This window comes from Nicotiana sylvestris, chromosome 9 (assembly GCF_000393655.2).
Source record: "Nicotiana sylvestris chromosome 9, ASM39365v2, whole genome shotgun sequence".
NCBI classification, from domain to species: Eukaryota; Viridiplantae; Streptophyta; class Magnoliopsida; order Solanales; family Solanaceae; genus Nicotiana; species Nicotiana sylvestris.
In genome coordinates this window covers 5,525,200-5,542,603 of record NC_091065.1, presented here as the reverse complement: position 1 = coordinate 5,542,603, position 17,404 = coordinate 5,525,200, and the positions used below count along the sequence as shown (strand labels likewise).

Genomic DNA, 17,404 nt, shown 5'->3' with positions numbered 1-17,404 from the left:
CTGTATATTTTCATGTAAGTGGCATTACTGTACCAGTGAGAAATATAGTTCAAAGGCTCTAGATTTTTATAATGCAGGGCAGCAACTGCATGAGCACATGGTATGCCTTTTAACATCCAAGCTCTGCAGGTGCATGTTTGCCTGTTGATGTCCACCAGATGCTTCACTTCACTTGCACCTGATCCTTGCTTCACTTTAAATCCAAACTCACCATTCTAGAAAATGTTACATTTCATTAACCTTTCTGTGTTCTCTTCCAAGACTTTCATAGCCATTGGTGAAAAATCAGTAATCCAAGTGTTTCCAAAATGTCTGAGCTGACCTATTCTGTTCATCATCTTCACCCTTATTTCTTCAAGCATTGTCACTATAGTCTTCTGCCTTGCTGCCAAAATCCAAGCATTGAAACATTCTGCCATATTATTGTCAACACTATCACACTCGCAAAATATGTTGAAATACACCTTACTCCATCTTTCAATGTTGTAGTACAACAGTTCATCAACTATCTTATTCCCCAATTTCTTCATTTCATCCATATTTTTCTTCAACTCCCACTCATAGATAGACCTTGCACACCTCCAGAAGCAGTTCCTTCTCTCTATGCCCCTCCATTTCTTAGAACAGTTAGCTAGGATGTGCCTTGCACACATCCTATGCTCAGAATTTGGAAGCAGATCTGCTATAGCATTCTCAAGCCCCTGCAAAATGAACAATGGCAGTTAGTTTTAAGTGAAATAGTTGTAGGAAAATAACAATAAACTATAAGTGCTTACCTTTTGCATGTCTGTTATTATGGTCAGATTTGTACTATCTCCAAGCTGAAGATCACCCTTTAAAAGGTTGACAAACCACCTCCAAGTATGCATATTTTTAATCTCAACAACATCCCAAGCAAGTGGAAGCATCTGATTATTTCCAACTTTGCAAACTGCTACAAGTAGTTGGCCTCTACATACCCCTTTTAAAAAATATCCATCCAATCCAATGCACGGCCTACAACCAGCTAAGTATGACTTCTTCATTGCATTAAAACAAATGTAGAACCCAACAAACATTTTCTTCCCACCTTCAAAAGTTTCTTCACTAAGCTTCACTACACATATACTCCCTGGATTAGATCTAAGCATCTCATCCCTATAATCTAAATCCTGCCGTACTCCAGTTTATAATCACCCATTATCTCATTCAACACAATATTTTTTGCCCTCCTACAAACTGTCCTCCCAACATATAATCCCAATTTCTTTCTAATCAACTCCTGAAACTTGAATATTCTAATGTTAGGTTGTTCTTTTATCCTCTCATAGAACTTTTTGGCCAAGAACTTTGAATTACATAGCTTGTTTCTGTTAGTAGGGTCACATTTGTGAACTGGATTGTAGTTCTTGACTACAAAATCCTTAGTCCTAGAATCATAACTAGCAACTAGAAGCCAAGGACATGATGCCTTCTTGCACTTAACCTTCACACTTGTAGGTTCATTTACATACTTTTCTATAGAAACCTTTTGTTGAACAACATATTTAGTTACAACTTCTATGAAATCTCTCACACTTGCAAATGCAAGTCCAGTTTCCCAAACTATTTTCTTGCAAGTCTTGTCAAAGATTACTCTTCTTTTAGTCTTTCTTCTCTAGCTTTAACTTTCTGTTGAACCTCCCCTTCGCCTTCATCATCAACATTATCTGGATCTGTCTCAAAACTAGCAGCTTTATCTGAGTGGTAATAAGGCTTATCACCACCTATCTTACCTTCTAAACTCTTCTTCTTCCTAGATTCATATTCATCATACCCCACATCTGGCCCTCTCTTACCTAGTTTAACATGTTCTTGTTCAGGAGCACTTTCTTTCCTCTTCCTCATCTCTACAGTCCTTCTTTATGCCCTAATTGCCCTATATTCCTCATGTGTATCACTGCCATAATCAGCTTCTCCTTCTTCAAACAACTCTTCATGCTCTGAATCTGAGCTATTATCAGTACTGCTACTAGATTCAGATGAGTTTGATTCAGATGAGGAGTTTGAACTATCATCAGTAGTAACAGCTGTAGGCACACTGTTATTGGCACTATTTTCAGCAGTATTGGATGCCTTTTCAGAAGTTCCCAAACCCTCACAGCTCCCCAAATCTTGACCAGATTCCTTCTCAACAGTAACATTACTATCACCCCCACTTGGCTGACATATTCTAATAGAGGGGGGACCACTACAACATCATCAACCATGTTATCTACATATACCTCCAAAATATTCCCACTTTTTAACTCTGCACAAATACCCATAAGGTCCCTATCAACCTTAATTACTATCAAACCAGGACAATTAGGTGGTCTAACATAAATAACAACAGAAGAAATATTGTACCCAAACTCTTTCACATAACCTAAAAACTTAAAATACGAGAACATATCAACATCGACATTGTCACGATCCGGATTTTCCACCCTCGGGAGTCGTGATGGCGTCTACTAATATGAGCTAGGCAAGCCGAATGTTTGAACAAATTTTCTTTTTACCAATTTATATTCCTTAACAATTATAAAGCAATAACGTGTAAACCGCAGAAACTATAATAAGTGGAAGAAAGCAATAAATTGTCTGAACATGAATCCAATACAATTGTTTGAACCTCTACTACCCAGAACTGGTATCATAGTTCATAGACGATCTAAGAATGCTACATACAAAGTCTGAAAAATAAACGATACACTGTTTCTGAATTAAGGAAATGAAACAGGAATAAAGGGATAGAGGGAGACGTCAGGGCCTGCAGACGCCTGCAGGTCTACCTTGGATCTCCGCGTGGACTGAAGGCAGCCACCCAATCTACAAACCAAATGTTGCTGCTTTGGGATCTGTACACAGTGCAGAGTGTAGTATCAGCACAACCGACCCCATGTGCTGGTAAGTGCCTAGCCTAACCTCGGCGAAGTAGTGACGAGGCTATGACAAGACTACCAAATAAACCTGTGCAATTCAACTATATATAGCGGAAAAGAAGAACAATACTATACAGTCAAGTATGGAGGGGGGTAACATGCTGCGGGGGAACTATCAATTTAGAATAGAAAGACAACAAGTAATTGAAAGAAAACAACATATCTCGGATATCAACAACGAACCAGAAATCAATAAGTGCACGACATCACCCTTATTGAAAGAAAACAACATATCTCGGATATCAACAACGAACCAGAAATCAATAAGTGCACGACATCACCCTTCGTGCTTTTACTCTCGTCCTCACCAAAACAGTTAAGTAATGAAAATGTGCACGGTATCACCCTTCGTGCTTTTACTCTCATCCTTACCAAAGCAATTAAGTAATGAAAATGTGTACGACATTACCCTTCGTGCTTTTACTCTCGTCCTCACCATATAATCAATATAATCGGCACGGAATGGTACATCGTGCGGCATGATATCATACTTCGTGCTTTACACTCTTTCCTCACAAATCATACACGGCATCACCCTTCGTGCTTTAACACTCTCTCACCAAAACAATACACGGCATTGCCCTGCGTACTTTAACACTCCTCCTCACCCAAACAACAATCACAATTAATGGGGCAAGGGAATAAATGAAATTACAATAAGAATCCCGGCAAGGGAAGAATAGTTCAACAATCAAGTCCCGGCAAGGGAATAACATCAAAAGAAGCATCAACATCCCAGCTAGGGAGATAATATCAAAAGCAACAATATCCCGACAAGAGAGGCCACGTAATAATTCTCTTCTTTTTCTCACTTTTACTTCACAACTCACTTCACAACTTGAGCCAATGCTCTAAAAGGTTCAATTTTCACTTATACTTTCACATTTCATTGTACAACTTGAGCCAACGCTCCTTAATGTTCAGATGTCACAATTACTTCCACAAACTTTGCCCAACAATAGAAATCATCATCAAAACATGAATAATACAACGAAGCCATAATAATCACAATATAAGACTCACGTACATGCTTGACACCAATGTATAGATACTCGTCACTATGCCTATACGTCGTACTCGACAAATACCACATAGCAAATAGGACTGGACTCCTAATCCCTCAAGCTAAGGTTAGACCAAACACTTACCTCGATGCCACAAACACAATTCAAGTCTCTACTATCGCTTTACCTATTGATTCCACCAACAATTCGCTTGTATCTAGCCACAAGTTACTTAATTACATCAATAAATGCTAAATGAATAAATTCCAACGCATGAAAATAAGTTTTCCAAAGTTTTACCCAAAAAGTCAAAAATCGCCCCCGGGCCCACTTGGTCAAAACTCGAGGTTCGAACCAAAACCCGATCACCCATTCCCCCCAAACCCAAATATATAATTTATTTTGAAATCGGACCTCAAATCGAGGTCCAAATCCTAAATTTTTGAAAAACCTAGGTTCTACCCAAAACACCCAATTTCTCCCATAAAAATTATTGATTTTGAGTTGAAATCATGTGAAAAGATGTTAATGATTGAAGTAAACGAGTTGAAATTGACTTACAATCGATTTGGAGGAAGAGTTGTCTTTGAAAAATCGCCCAAGAGTGTTTTGGTTTTGAAAGAGTGTGAAAAATGAAAGATTTTCGGCTAAGTCATAAAATTGCAGGTTGCAGATGTTGCATTTGCGAACCCAAACTTCTGCTAAGTTCGCATTTGTGAAGAAGTTCTTGCATTTGCGAGTTGGGAATTGCGAACAACTTGTCACATTTGCGACCACTAGCTAAAACTGGGGGGGGGGGATTGCATTTGCGATAGAATCCTCGAAATTGCGAGGTAGGCTGGCCTGGGCTATATTTCACATTTGCGACATGGCCCTCGCATTTGCGAACTTGCATTTGCCTGCCAGGCTTCACAAATGCAAAGCCTGCAGGCCTACACTGAAACAGCTGAAAACCTGCAATTCTCCAAGTCCAAAATTCACCGTGTAGCCTATCCAAAACTCACCCGAACCCTCGTAGCTCCAAACTAAATATGCACACCAACCTAAAAATATCATACGGACTCGCTCATGCATTCAAATCACTAAAATAACATCAACAACTATGAATTTAGCATCAAAATCATGAAATTTCTTAAGAACTTCATTTTTCAATTTTTTTCAAAAATAATCCGATTCACGTCATTTCAAGTCCGTTTCTTACCAAATTTCACAAACAAAATCACATGTACGACCTGTGCCGGGCGCCGGAACCAAAATACGGGCCCGATACCATCAAATTTCAAACACCTTTCATTTCCAAAACTCGTAAACAATTCCAGAAAATAATTTTCCTTAAAAATTTATTTCTCGGGCTTGGGGACCTCGGAATTCGATTCCGAGAATTCTCCCAAGTCGCATATTTTCCTACGGACCCTTCAGGATCGTCAAATTACGGGTCCGGGTCCGTTTACCCAAAATATTGACCAAAGTCAACTTAAATCCATTTTAAAGTCAAAATTCATCATTTTTCACAAATTTTCACAAAATGGCTTTCCGGTTATGCGCCCGGATTGTGCACGCAAATTGAGGTAATGCCGAAGGAGGTTTTTAACGCCTCAGAATGGAGAATTTACTTTTAAAACAAGTGGTGACCTACCCACATCGACATCAACACAATCAGTAATCATCCCACCAACATAATCCTCCACTAAAAAGGAATGTAACTTATCCATGGAGATTTTTCCACCACGGAAAAACCTTACTATAACAAGTACAAAAGACATTGAAATACCTGAATATAGTAGAAAATAAACTAATTAAGGATTAATAGTTACTATTAGACCCCGACATAAGAAGTCACAATACATGCAACAAGAAAAAACTGAAAATTGGTTATTGTTACACCTTAAAAATTGTATTTCTGTTACTCGATTTTACATTGAAAACGTTACAGTGAAGAAATTTGAAACAAGTTCAAAACCCTAGATACGGATGATATTAAACAAACTAAAACAGAGATAACATTTAGGGTTGGTGATAGAAAAGGCTAGGGTTGGTGATAGAAAAGGCTAGGGTTGATGTATTTACCTCCAAACTAAAACAAAGATAACGTTTGAACTTGATTCTTCGATGACCTTCAACTTCGAACGGGTCTTCCACTATCTCGTCAATGATACAATTGAGAACAAACAGAACCCTAAGGAACAACAAAATCAAAGGATATTGCAACAGGTCCCTTCGATTTTGGTGAAACAAATCGATTTTGTTAGGCAAATCGAATCTTTAAAGGTGGGGCATTAGGGTTCTTCAATTTGGGAATTTTTTACAAACGGGGTGAATGAGTGTCTTTGGAGGTTGTGTTATGTTTATTTACTGAACAATTTAATTACGTGACTTCATAATAAAAGCGCGTGTTTCCCACTCAAGTTATTATAGTTGGGCTAGGGCTTAGGAGGGAGTAAATAAATATAATTTTTTAAACAATAGTGGGGTATTATGACACCCATAAAATTTAGGTGTGTAAATAATTTTTCAGAATAAATTGAATGGGTCTTTATGCATTTTCTCAAAGGTTAAAGGAAAAAATAGTGCATATGTACGTACACAAGAAAAGGGTACATTGAGAACAGAATATACAACTTTTGTGCGAGAAACAACCATTTTAAACTACTTTGACCCATTTTTTTTTTGGTAAATAGGATATTTTATTCATTACTAAGTAGTGCCAATACATAAATTGGAAGTTTCATCGGGATCATTATTCCTAAAACTGGAATAGTTATTTGCAATATAATGCGACATATTGCAGAAATGCAGGGTAAGACTGCGTACGTTTGACCCTTATGGTCTGGTCCTTCTCCGAACTCTATGCATAGCGGGAACTAAGTGCATCAAACTGCCTTTTAATCCGACATAGTAGTGCTTTTTTGAGCATATAGGTTTTCAAAGCTCAGCAAATTGTTACAAACATCTTCTAATACCTTTTTTCGCCAAAATATGTGCGACTGTATTTTCTTTCCTAAAGATATGTCGGACCTTCTTTCTGCATTAGAAGAGGTCTAGTTTAGGGCAACACTCTATTTTTCTATATAATTGATAGTTTTAGGCAATATATATGAATTTAGCTTGGATTGAATCCGCATCCGCCATCTTTGTAGGTCTTCTATAAGAGCGGACCTTTTTTCCAGTCCTATTCTTTTCTCTTACGTTCCTTTTGGAATATCTCATGTTGGGACATCTGCACCTCTTTCTATTTCGAGACGATCACGCTAGATTCTGTAGCTCTTGCTTTAATAACCTGCCGTCATATAAAATAGAGTTATAAGCAAGAGAAATATTATAAAGGAAAAAAAATGACTATAGGAGAACGTGCGATATGTAAAATTTGAACTCTTAAGGAAAATGTAGGTGACGAAGATACTTGTTCGCAACTGATATTTATATCAAATCAAATATAATGACTACATGTCACTTAACCATAATTAAGTAAAAAAGTTATATGTAAAATACATGTATATACAAACAACGAAGATCATAATGGAGCTGCCTAATGTTAGGTACAACACTTCATTGTAGGGAAGATCATATCATACATAAAGTTGACTCTAATGACTAGTTAGTTTAATGAAATGTCTTTCACTTTACCTAACATAAATATTTAGTAAAAAACTGATGTTGTGGATTTTTTCAGTATTTAATAGGAGGATCATATTACTTCTTGAATTTGTTAGAAAATATATATTAATAAGAATAAAATTGGTCTCACATAACTTTCCTAGAGTATAATATAGTCTATCATTTTCTATTTTTCAAATACAGTTTTAACAATATTTGATTAAGTGCATGATCTGTGCCTTTTTAAATATATAATTTATCACTTAACATAGTTAATCAATATGTATTATTTTCTTAATTAATTATTTGACATGATATATTAACATTATTTGGTGTATTTATTAAATCTGGATAAGTAGCATTTTTTTTTTCAAATCACACGACATTTGGAGGGTCAAACAAGTTTTTTTTTCAATTTCAATTCCTCTTATTTTCAATTGTACAATATTAAGAGCCTGTTTGGCCATGAAAATCTCACTTTTTTTCAAAATTAATGTTAAATTTTTAATTTTCACTTCAAGATGAATTTTAAATTTTGTTGAAAATTTGAAAAACTCCATAAAGCTATTTTCAAGATTTTCATTCAGATCACTCACACAAATTCAAAAACAACCCAAAATTATATTCATGTCTAAACACAACTCTAATTTTCAAATATCATTTTTAGTTGAAAATTTTCCCCATTTTCTTTGAAATTTTACAATTCTTATGTCCAAATGCCCACTAAGCTTTATTGTTTGTAAATATGTACTAGATGTTATTAAAAAACCAACCTTCAAATTTACACTGAAATTTTAGATGTGTTGACTGATGAATTGTCTAAACAGTTGACTTTTAACTTCTTTTTCTCTATAATCTCCATTTATCCTAACAAAAAGAGCGTACATCCTTTTTTCCTTATTTCAAATTCTCAAGTACAAAGATTGAATAACGACAAGAACCATAAAAAAAATCATCTTTGAAACGTGCAGTTGCCAAAAATAATAACTTTTGTACACTGAAAAAAGATTGAAACTTTGTAATTGTTTTTTACAAGAAACACATTTTCTTGAAATGGGGGTTTGAGTTTTGACTATTTGAATCATCTTCTTCAAATTTTTCTTTTACTTCACTTAAAATTCTGCAGAAAATAGACTCACTCTTGTAGCCATGTCTACCTGTAATTTTCTTGGTAGTTACCAGCTTTACACTTGTTGTAATGTTAAAAAACCACACATTGGTTCCTTTAAAAAGAGTTCTTTTTCTCAATCTTGGTCAAAAAGGCCAAATGAGTCATCTTATTTTCACAAGAATTCTCAATTTGGAAGAAGCAATTTTGTTATAGTGAAGGCTTCAGATTCAAGAACTACCAGAAAACAAGTAGAGGTAACCCTATTTTGTTGTGCATAAATTGAATTTGAGTTTAGTTTTTGTTGGAAATGGAGCTGTAATTGTATAAAAAAAATTGCTTTTTGTGGTTTTTTTGGAGCTGTAATTATGTAAAAAATTTTGAGCTTTGTGTGAATTTTGTTGTGGGGGTGCTTAGATAACATTTGAATTTTGTGCATATTTTGGATTTGAGTTTTTTTTTTGTTGTTAGAATGGAGCTGTAATTGTATAAAGTATTTGGCTTTTGTAGTTTGAATTATACTTTCTTGTTTCTTTCTTCTTTGAGCTGTAATTATGTAAAAAGTTTTGAGCTTTGGATTCATGAATTAGCAGAAAACAAGTAGAGGTAACCCTATTGTTGTGCAAAGTTTGAATTTGCGTTTACTTTTTTGTTAGAAATTTGGAGTGGAGCTGTAATTGTATAAATTTTTTGGCTCTTGTAGTTTGAATTTGATTTTCTTGTTTTTTGGGGGGGGTTCTTTTTTAAGCTGTTATTATGTAAAAGTATTGAAGCTTTTTGTGAATTATGTAAAAAGTTTTGAGCTTTGTATGGATTAAATAAAAAAATTTGAGCTTTGTATGAATTATGTAAAAAGTTTTGAGCTTTGGATTCAAGAACTACCAGAAAACAAGTAGAAGTAAGTGGTACCCTTTTGGGCATGGTTTCGATTTTTCTTTATTTTTTGTTGGAATGGAGCTATAATTCTGTAGAAAGTTTTGAGCTTTGTGTGAATTTCGTTGTGGGGTGCTTAGGTAACATGTGATCTGAGTTTGACTTTATTCGTTGGAATGGAGCTTTAATTGTACAAAAAAATTTGGGGTTTTTGTGAATTTTGTTCAATAGCTAGGTTTGATTTTGATTTTCTTGCTTTTTTTAGGTGTAATTGCTTAGAAAGTTCCAAGCTTTGTGTGAATTTTGTTATGGAGGTGCTTCAATAACATATGATCCTGAGTTTGGCATTTTTTGTTGGAATGGAGCTGTAATTGTATAAAAAATTTGGGGCTTTTATGAATTTTGTCCTATAGCTAGGTTTGAATTTGTTTTTTCTTGCTTCTTTTAGGTGTAATTGTGTAAAAAGTTTTGAGCTTTGTGTGAATCTTGTTGTCGGGTGCTTAGATAACATATGATCCCAAGGTTGACTTTATTTCTTGGAATGGAGCTGTAATTGTATAAATTTTTTTGCGCTTTTTGTGAATTTTGTTCTATAGCTAGGTTTGAATTTGATTTTCTTGCCTTTTGTAGGTGTAACTTTGTAAAAGGTTTTGAGCTTTGTTTGAATCTTGTTATGGGATGCTTAGATAACATATATGATCCTAAGTTTGAGTTTATTTGTTGGAATGGAGCTGTAATTGTATGAATTTTTTGGCTTTTGTAGTTTATATTTGATTTTCTTGTGTTTTCTTTCTTTTTTGAGCTGTAATGGTGGAAAAAGTTTTGAGCTTTGTGTAAATTTTGTTGTGGGGGTGCTTAGATAACATATAATCCTGAAGAGAAGTTTAATAAGTTAGCCGATGAAGTAGATAGAGAGGCTGGGCTTTCAAGACTTACTCTTTTTTCACCTTGCAAGGTAATGTGTATCAAGTTAAATTCTTTGAGTATCAAATTTCCTTTGTGGATTTTATCCTTATTCTTTCTTTTCCCTTGACAAATTTGCCGTCTTTTTGTGTCGCAGATAAATGTTTTCTTGAGAATAACGGGCAAGAGGGATGACGGCTATCATGATTTGGCATCTCTCTTTCATGTAAGTTTTCTGCTTCAGATTTTTGTCTTGAGAGAACTCAGAATATTATAAAGCTTGAAAGAATTCAATTGGGATTATGCCATATTACTATATTTCAAGTTCCTGTTACTATGGTATTTACTAATGAAGTATTAGGTATATATATAGCTTATGAAATCCCTTTTGTTCCTTCAGGTAATCAGTCTAGGAGATAAAATAAAATTCTCGCTGTCACCATCGAAATCAAAGGATCGTTTATCTACTAATGTTGCTGGAGTTCCACTCGACGAGAGAAATTTGGTAAAGCAAGAAGCTAATATAGTTATCCTTGTGCTCATCAATTACAATTATGTGATTGGCAGAATCATGATTCCTTTTGCAGATTATAAAGGCCCTCAATCTTTATAGGAAAAAAACTGGAACAGACAATTACTTTTGGGTAAAATCCTTATGTTTCTAACAAATCCATCAGTTTGTGAATAGCTTTTGGTATATTGCAACTGATTCAACTTTATGACCTATTTCGATGGCCAGATTCATCTTGATAAGAAGGTGCCTACTGGGGCTGGTCTTGGTGGTGGGAGCAGTAATGCTGCAACAGCTCTGTGGGCAGCAAACCAATTTAGCGGCTCTCTTGCCACTGAAAAGGAGCTCCAAGAATGGTCTGGTGAGATCGGTTCTGATATTTCTTTCTTTTTCTCCCATGGAGCTGCCTACTGTACGGGTAGGGGTGAGGTATGCTTTTGCCATTGTACTTACTTCCAAATGTCATATACCTTTCAATTCTAGTCAGTTTTTGATTGGGTGGAAAGCTGTAACCACATCCCAAAAAGAATTTAAGCAAAAGAAAACTGTTTGGGCAGAGTGCTGTTGTTCAACTATGGCGATGATAGAGAAAGGGGTAAATGAGGTCATCTGACTTTAAGGTCGGCATGATATGAACTAGGACTAGTTGTTATGCTTTAAATCCTTTAGCGAAACTTCAAATTCATTACCGCTGACAAAGAAATTTTTTGAGAAGTGATTAGCTACTTGGGTTGCATTCACAGAAGTCCTGTTACTTGTGATTTGAGCTAACTGTATTAATATCAGCTTGGGAAGGGAAGCCTTGGAGCAACGGTTGCCTTCGTGTGACCTATAGGTCACGGGTTCGAGCCGTGGAATCAGCCACTGATGCTTGCATTAGGGTAGGCTGACTACATCACACCCCCTTGGGATGCGGCCCTTCCCCGAACCCTGCTTGAACACGGGATGCTTCGTGCACCGGGTTGCCCTTGTATTAATATCAGCTTAGCACCTTGTTGCACTCCTTCCTTTCACATGAGAAGTGTAATTTCTACTGATTTCCAAATGGAACCGTAATTCAGGGAGTTGATATAATGCATGGAAACCTTAGGCAGATCCCTTATTTTGCAATTAGCAAGAGATCTTGGACCCTTTTGCCGACTCCATCCTTTCACCACGAAGTATAATTTCGAATTAGTAGGCGTGTTTATTATGTTATATTGAGAGGTACAAGCGTAGTTTATTCAGACAAGTAGGGTCAAATGACTTATGGTTTTCGGGAGAAAAAGAAAAGTAAAATGAAAGTGTGATGCAAAAAGGAGCTGATATCACATAATTACTGTTAATGAGTAGTGCAATAGTCACTTAATAGGTTGGATCTTTGACCATTAATGGCATGAGATTCCACATAGACCAATAAACTCAAATTGGACGGAAAATTGAAATCTTGCAAAATGATGGTGAGGAAAGAATTCTTGGATTTTTTTGGAACCGGCTTTCTGTCTTTAGCTATCTAGTCAGGACCTCCCAAAGTTATGTTTGGTTATATAATAATTAAAAAAAAGAGGTGCATGTGAGCTGCAGTAGTGATCTGCATGAGAAATGGTTTGGGAATTGCTAGAAAGTTATTAGTTGAACTTGTCTCTCATAATTCAAATTATTGAAATGTGCATTTGTTTGTTCAGATTGTTCAAGATATCCCATCGCCCATACCATTTGACATTCCAATGGTTCTAATAAAGCCTCAACAAGAATGCTCTACTGCTGAAGTTTACAAGGTGATACAAAATGAAGTTAGCGAACAAGTTTAGGATGAAATTATATGATTTTGGTTATCAAAATCTAAGAGAAGATTTGGTTTTGCAGCGTTTTCAATTGGATCAGACTAGTAAGGTTGATCCCTTGAGCTTGCTGGAGAAGATCAAAACTAGTGGAATATCTCAAGATGTGTGTGTCAATGATCTAGGTATGGAATGAAGTTAGACACCTTAACATTTGTTCAGACTTCACCTTATCGAAATATGCATGTATATACATATACATACAGACATGCTTATCTTTTTGAAAAAAAAGCAATTATTTTTAATCTAAGGTCATTGAGTCTGTATGTATGACGTGGGAATTATTATTGGTCGAATGTAGTATTTAAATATGCATCCAGTCGGAAACTAGCAGAGTGGATCTTGCACTTTGTAAATTCTTTTGGGGTCAGAATTATACTCATTTGACATTGACATTTCATGCAGAACCTCCTGCTTTTGAAGTTCTTCCATCTCTTAAAAGGTTAAAACAGCGAGTGATCGCTGCCGGCCGAGGACAGTATGATGCAGTCTTCATGTCTGGAAGGTATTCTTTTGCCTTAATCTGGTTCATGTTTGTACTATCTCTTTTCTATATTTGTGTTAGTTCTCATCCTTTTAGCTTGCGCATAAGGGTTTTCAAGCAGATGGGTGTGTCAATATGAATTAGGCATGTTAGACAATAGGAGAAACCGAAATTAAGAGTGTTATGCCACTGTTTGGAGTTAGATCTCACATTAGAAGAGGCAAAATATGTAAAACCTTTTTCAATTAATGTATTATGCGAAGTGATCTTCTTTTAACTTGATTACAAATGCCTTATGTATAAATTTAATTTTGTAAATTGCACACACCCCTCGTGGACCGATTTAATCCTTTTGTTACCAACCACTTTGGAGGAAGGTATGAAATGCCTAAGGGAAAATTGGACAATGGCATTATATGAGGTAGCTTTCTCACATGTTCCTGCAAGACTCGTGGCTGATGAGAATACTTTTGGGCTTTTTTCATTTTTGGCCGTCGGCCGATTACGGGTGCTAGCCCAAATATAAGGGAGAAATTAAAAAATAGCCAGATCTATAAGTGGTCATTCAAAAATAGTCACAGTTTCAAAAGTAATCGAAATTTAGCCACTTTTCATGTAAAATAAATCTGAACGAAAACACTATTCAAAATCCGGAAAAATACTCCAGTATAATATATCGGTCCAGCATAATATACTGGAGATTGGAGCACCAGTGCGTGTTGGAGTTCCAGCATAATATGCTGGAAGTTCATACACAAGTGCACCGATCTCCAGTATATTATGCTGGAACTTTCCGTGTTGCAGCAAAATAGTGGCTATTTTTCAATGACTTTGCAAACGCTGGCTATTTTTGAATGACCAGTCCGAAAACTGGCTAACCCGTGCTATTTTTACCAAATATACAGTGAATATTATGTATATTTATGTATATTATATGTATATTTATACTTAATATGTGTCGGATATTATTTTTACGGCAGCCCAAAAATGTAATTATATCTCATTTGCTGTCTCTGGGAGGATAGATACTTAAATGACATCTTATTCGTACACTTTGGTCTTGATTTGAGTCTGTTACTGATTCCAAAACCTGAGACTGTTACTAATTCCAAAACTGAAATGCAGTGGAAGCACAATAGTAGGGGTTGGCTCTCCGGATCCTCCACAATTTGTTTACGACGATGAAGAATACAGGGATGTCTTCTTGTCAGGTAAACGTCGAACAGTCACTTCTACGTGATAATTCAATCTGCATCTAGTTAGTCTGCATTATGTTATTCTAACTCTCCATAAATCTTACCGTTCTTGCTATGATCGACCACAATATTTGATTGTGAAGAAGCAACTAAAGATTCTTGCTTTTGGATTGTTAGAATATTTACTCTAGACATTTAGAAATGATGTGTTTTATCAGAACTTTATAGCCCGCGATAGTAATCCATTGTTTGCTGCATAACTGAACATCTGCTCTCTTTTGAGATATACGTCGTTATGAATTGCAGAAGCTAGTTTCATCACTCGGGCAGCCAATCAGTGGTATGAGGAACCAGTTTCAGCTAGCAATTATGGTGATCAAGCCGCGTTCTCCGGATCTTTTGATAATTCTTAGGCTCAGGGCCAATAAATTGAAGCAATTAGGATTAGTATGTAGTTGTATATGTTGGGAAAAATAAGGCACAAAAACAATATGCACGACAAGGTAGCAGCGGAATAATACCCAAGTCTAATTTCCGAAATCTATTTGAACCAAGAGAAAGACATACACTACAATGAATTCAAGCACAAATGGACTAATTAATCTATCATTGTAAGGAGAAAAGTTGCTGCCACGTGACCAGGAGGTCACGGGTTCGAGCCGTGGAAACAGCCTCTTGCAGGAATGCAGGGTAAGACTGCGTACGATAGACCCTTGTGGTCCGGCCCTTCCCCGTACTCCGCGTATAGCGGGAGCTTAGTGCATCGTGCTGCCATTTTTTTGTTTTAAGGAAAAAAGATTTCAGATTCATTGTTGCATGATTGCAATCAATTGAGTGATGTTTTCATCTTCACACACTACATGAGATATTCTCAAGTTAGAGAAAGGAAGATTAGTCCTTTCCAGTGTGAAACCAGGGAATGAAGGTGAGTGTATTATTACAATGAGCTCAATGTTTAATCTTTAGGTTTCCATCAACCCATTACTTTTTTGAAAATATAGGTTCAATTTTTTAATTTTTTTTTTAGTGATTTTTGACATATATATCTATACTTAAAGCCGAAAATATTGGATCAGTTGAACCCATTCACTATATGCTACATCCTCCACGGCTGCTAATTTAATATAGACAGTTACTTTAATTATATAAAAGATGACAGCTGAAGAATAGCGATTTCAATGTGTCAAGCCTTGGGGACTTCGAAAGAATAACCAAACCAAAAAAAAAAAAATACTTAATTAAAACGCAAGAGGATTTACCGCTTGTTTGGAGTGTAGTTACATGTCGTTTCGTAATATTGTCTTGTATTGTACTATATTGTATTTCATTGTTTGCTAAATATAATATTTGGATAGATTGTATCGGTTGCCGTCGTTTCATGATGTCACACACCAATAATATGAAGAATAAACTTGCAGTATTACTAAGAAAAAATAGGATACGAAGTAAAATTATTATATAAAAGAGTAAGGGAAAGGATAAACTATGATTATTTAATAATAAGAAAGGACAATATGGGAGAAAAAAGCAAAGTAACAACGCCATTACACCAAATTCGTTGTTCCATAAAATGGCACTTTTCATCGTTACGTAACAATGAATTTAACAATACGTAATAAAATTTAAGTAGCAATCAATACCAATATTGTATTTAAAATAACAATACGATACAATACAATAGGTAAACTTTTCATCGTTACGTAACAATGAATTTAACGATACGATATAATAAAATTTAAGTAACAATTACTACAAACATTATATTTAAAGTAACAATACGATACAATACAATCGGTGACAACCATCCAAACAAGATGTATAGACATTGTCCTTTAAATGACAAAAAGTTAACTTTCCTTTTTTCTTTTTTTTTTTTAATTCGGAAACTATTTATGCAATTACATTCAGCTTCACATGTTTGACAATGTAATGTATCGAGCTGGAATAATTACTAAAAATCATCATGGACTTAAGATCACTTAAATCCTATCATATAAATTAATTATTGTATAATTAAAAAACAAATCCAATTGAAGAACCAATTATGGAACTTAATTTCTTTCATATTCTCCATAATAATAATAATAATAATAATCTCCATGCTTTCAGTCAATGAACCAAATGAGCCAACATCGTCATGGCCTGCGATTGACCTGAAATTATTCCTGTAGTTAAAGGGTTTTGTCCCAAAACTATACAATAACCATCATCATAATTCTCCATTCCTTGTGCCATAAGTTGCCATACTAAACTTCCTGCCATTGTTCCTCCTTCTTTTGCCAAATTGTAGACATTTCTATAAACATTACTCATGAATGTGTCTCTTGAACTAAGATTGTATCCTTGACCTCTACTAGACTTTCCAAATTCAGCTAGCACTAGAGGTTTCTTTAGTATGGTTCTTGCATCTTGCCAATGGCTTGTAATCCACCTTTCCATCCATGCCAATTGTGCCTCATCGCTCTATCCCGATACCCTGTAAATGTAAAAATATTTTATTCACCAACAGCGTAATAAGTTTTTACACAAGTAGGTCACTTATAAGGTAATTATATAGGTAAATTTCTATAACTAGCTTTGATAACCTAATTATCTGAAAATTTCCATCTCTTTATCTTCTATTTATTTTCTACAACTCACAAATATTCTGTTCTTGTGGGAAATTCGAGTTAATTGTTGAAACTCAAATTTTAGAGGTTCTGTAAAATTCTGGAGGAATTCTCTATTATCCTTGCAGCAACAAAGTGGGAAGCTTAAATTCCTTACTGAAAAAAGGAATCATCGTCACTATTGATCTGAGCCCTTGCATTTCGCGCCCACTGAACATATTGAGCTTTCCCTCCAAAGTCATTCCAGTTATTTACAAAGCTCAAGATTAAGCGAACACCATATTTTTAGCTTTTGATATCACAAAATCCAAACCCTAAATCCAGAAAATACACAATAATAATTAATAACCCTAAACTAGA

At 35.4% G+C, this 17,404-nt stretch overlaps 2 protein-coding genes across 2 annotated transcripts; one reads left to right on the top strand and one right to left on the bottom strand.

Annotated features, from left to right (window-relative positions):
- The first annotated feature begins 8,419 nt into the window (after window positions 1–8,419).
- On the top strand, window positions 8,420–14,975 carry LOC104240575 (4-diphosphocytidyl-2-C-methyl-D-erythritol kinase, chloroplastic/chromoplastic). Its single transcript, XM_009795438.2, has 11 exons — window positions 8,420–8,905; window positions 10,381–10,476; window positions 10,582–10,650; window positions 10,825–10,929; window positions 11,012–11,068; window positions 11,164–11,364; window positions 12,600–12,692; window positions 12,781–12,880; window positions 13,161–13,260; window positions 14,365–14,450; window positions 14,742–14,975. The coding sequence occupies exons 1-11, from the start codon at window positions 8,690–8,692 to the stop codon at window positions 14,846–14,848; spliced, it is 1,230 nt and encodes a 409-aa protein (XP_009793740.1). The 5' UTR covers window positions 8,420–8,689; the 3' UTR covers window positions 14,849–14,975.
- A 1,569-nt stretch (window positions 14,976–16,544) lies between these two features.
- Window positions 16,545–16,874, bottom strand: LOC138877195 (mannan endo-1,4-beta-mannosidase 5-like). The gene has a single exon (XM_070156787.1). The coding sequence runs from the start codon at window positions 16,872–16,874 to the stop codon at window positions 16,545–16,547; it is 330 nt and encodes a 109-aa protein (XP_070012888.1).
- Between the last annotated feature and the right edge of the window lie 530 nt (window positions 16,875–17,404).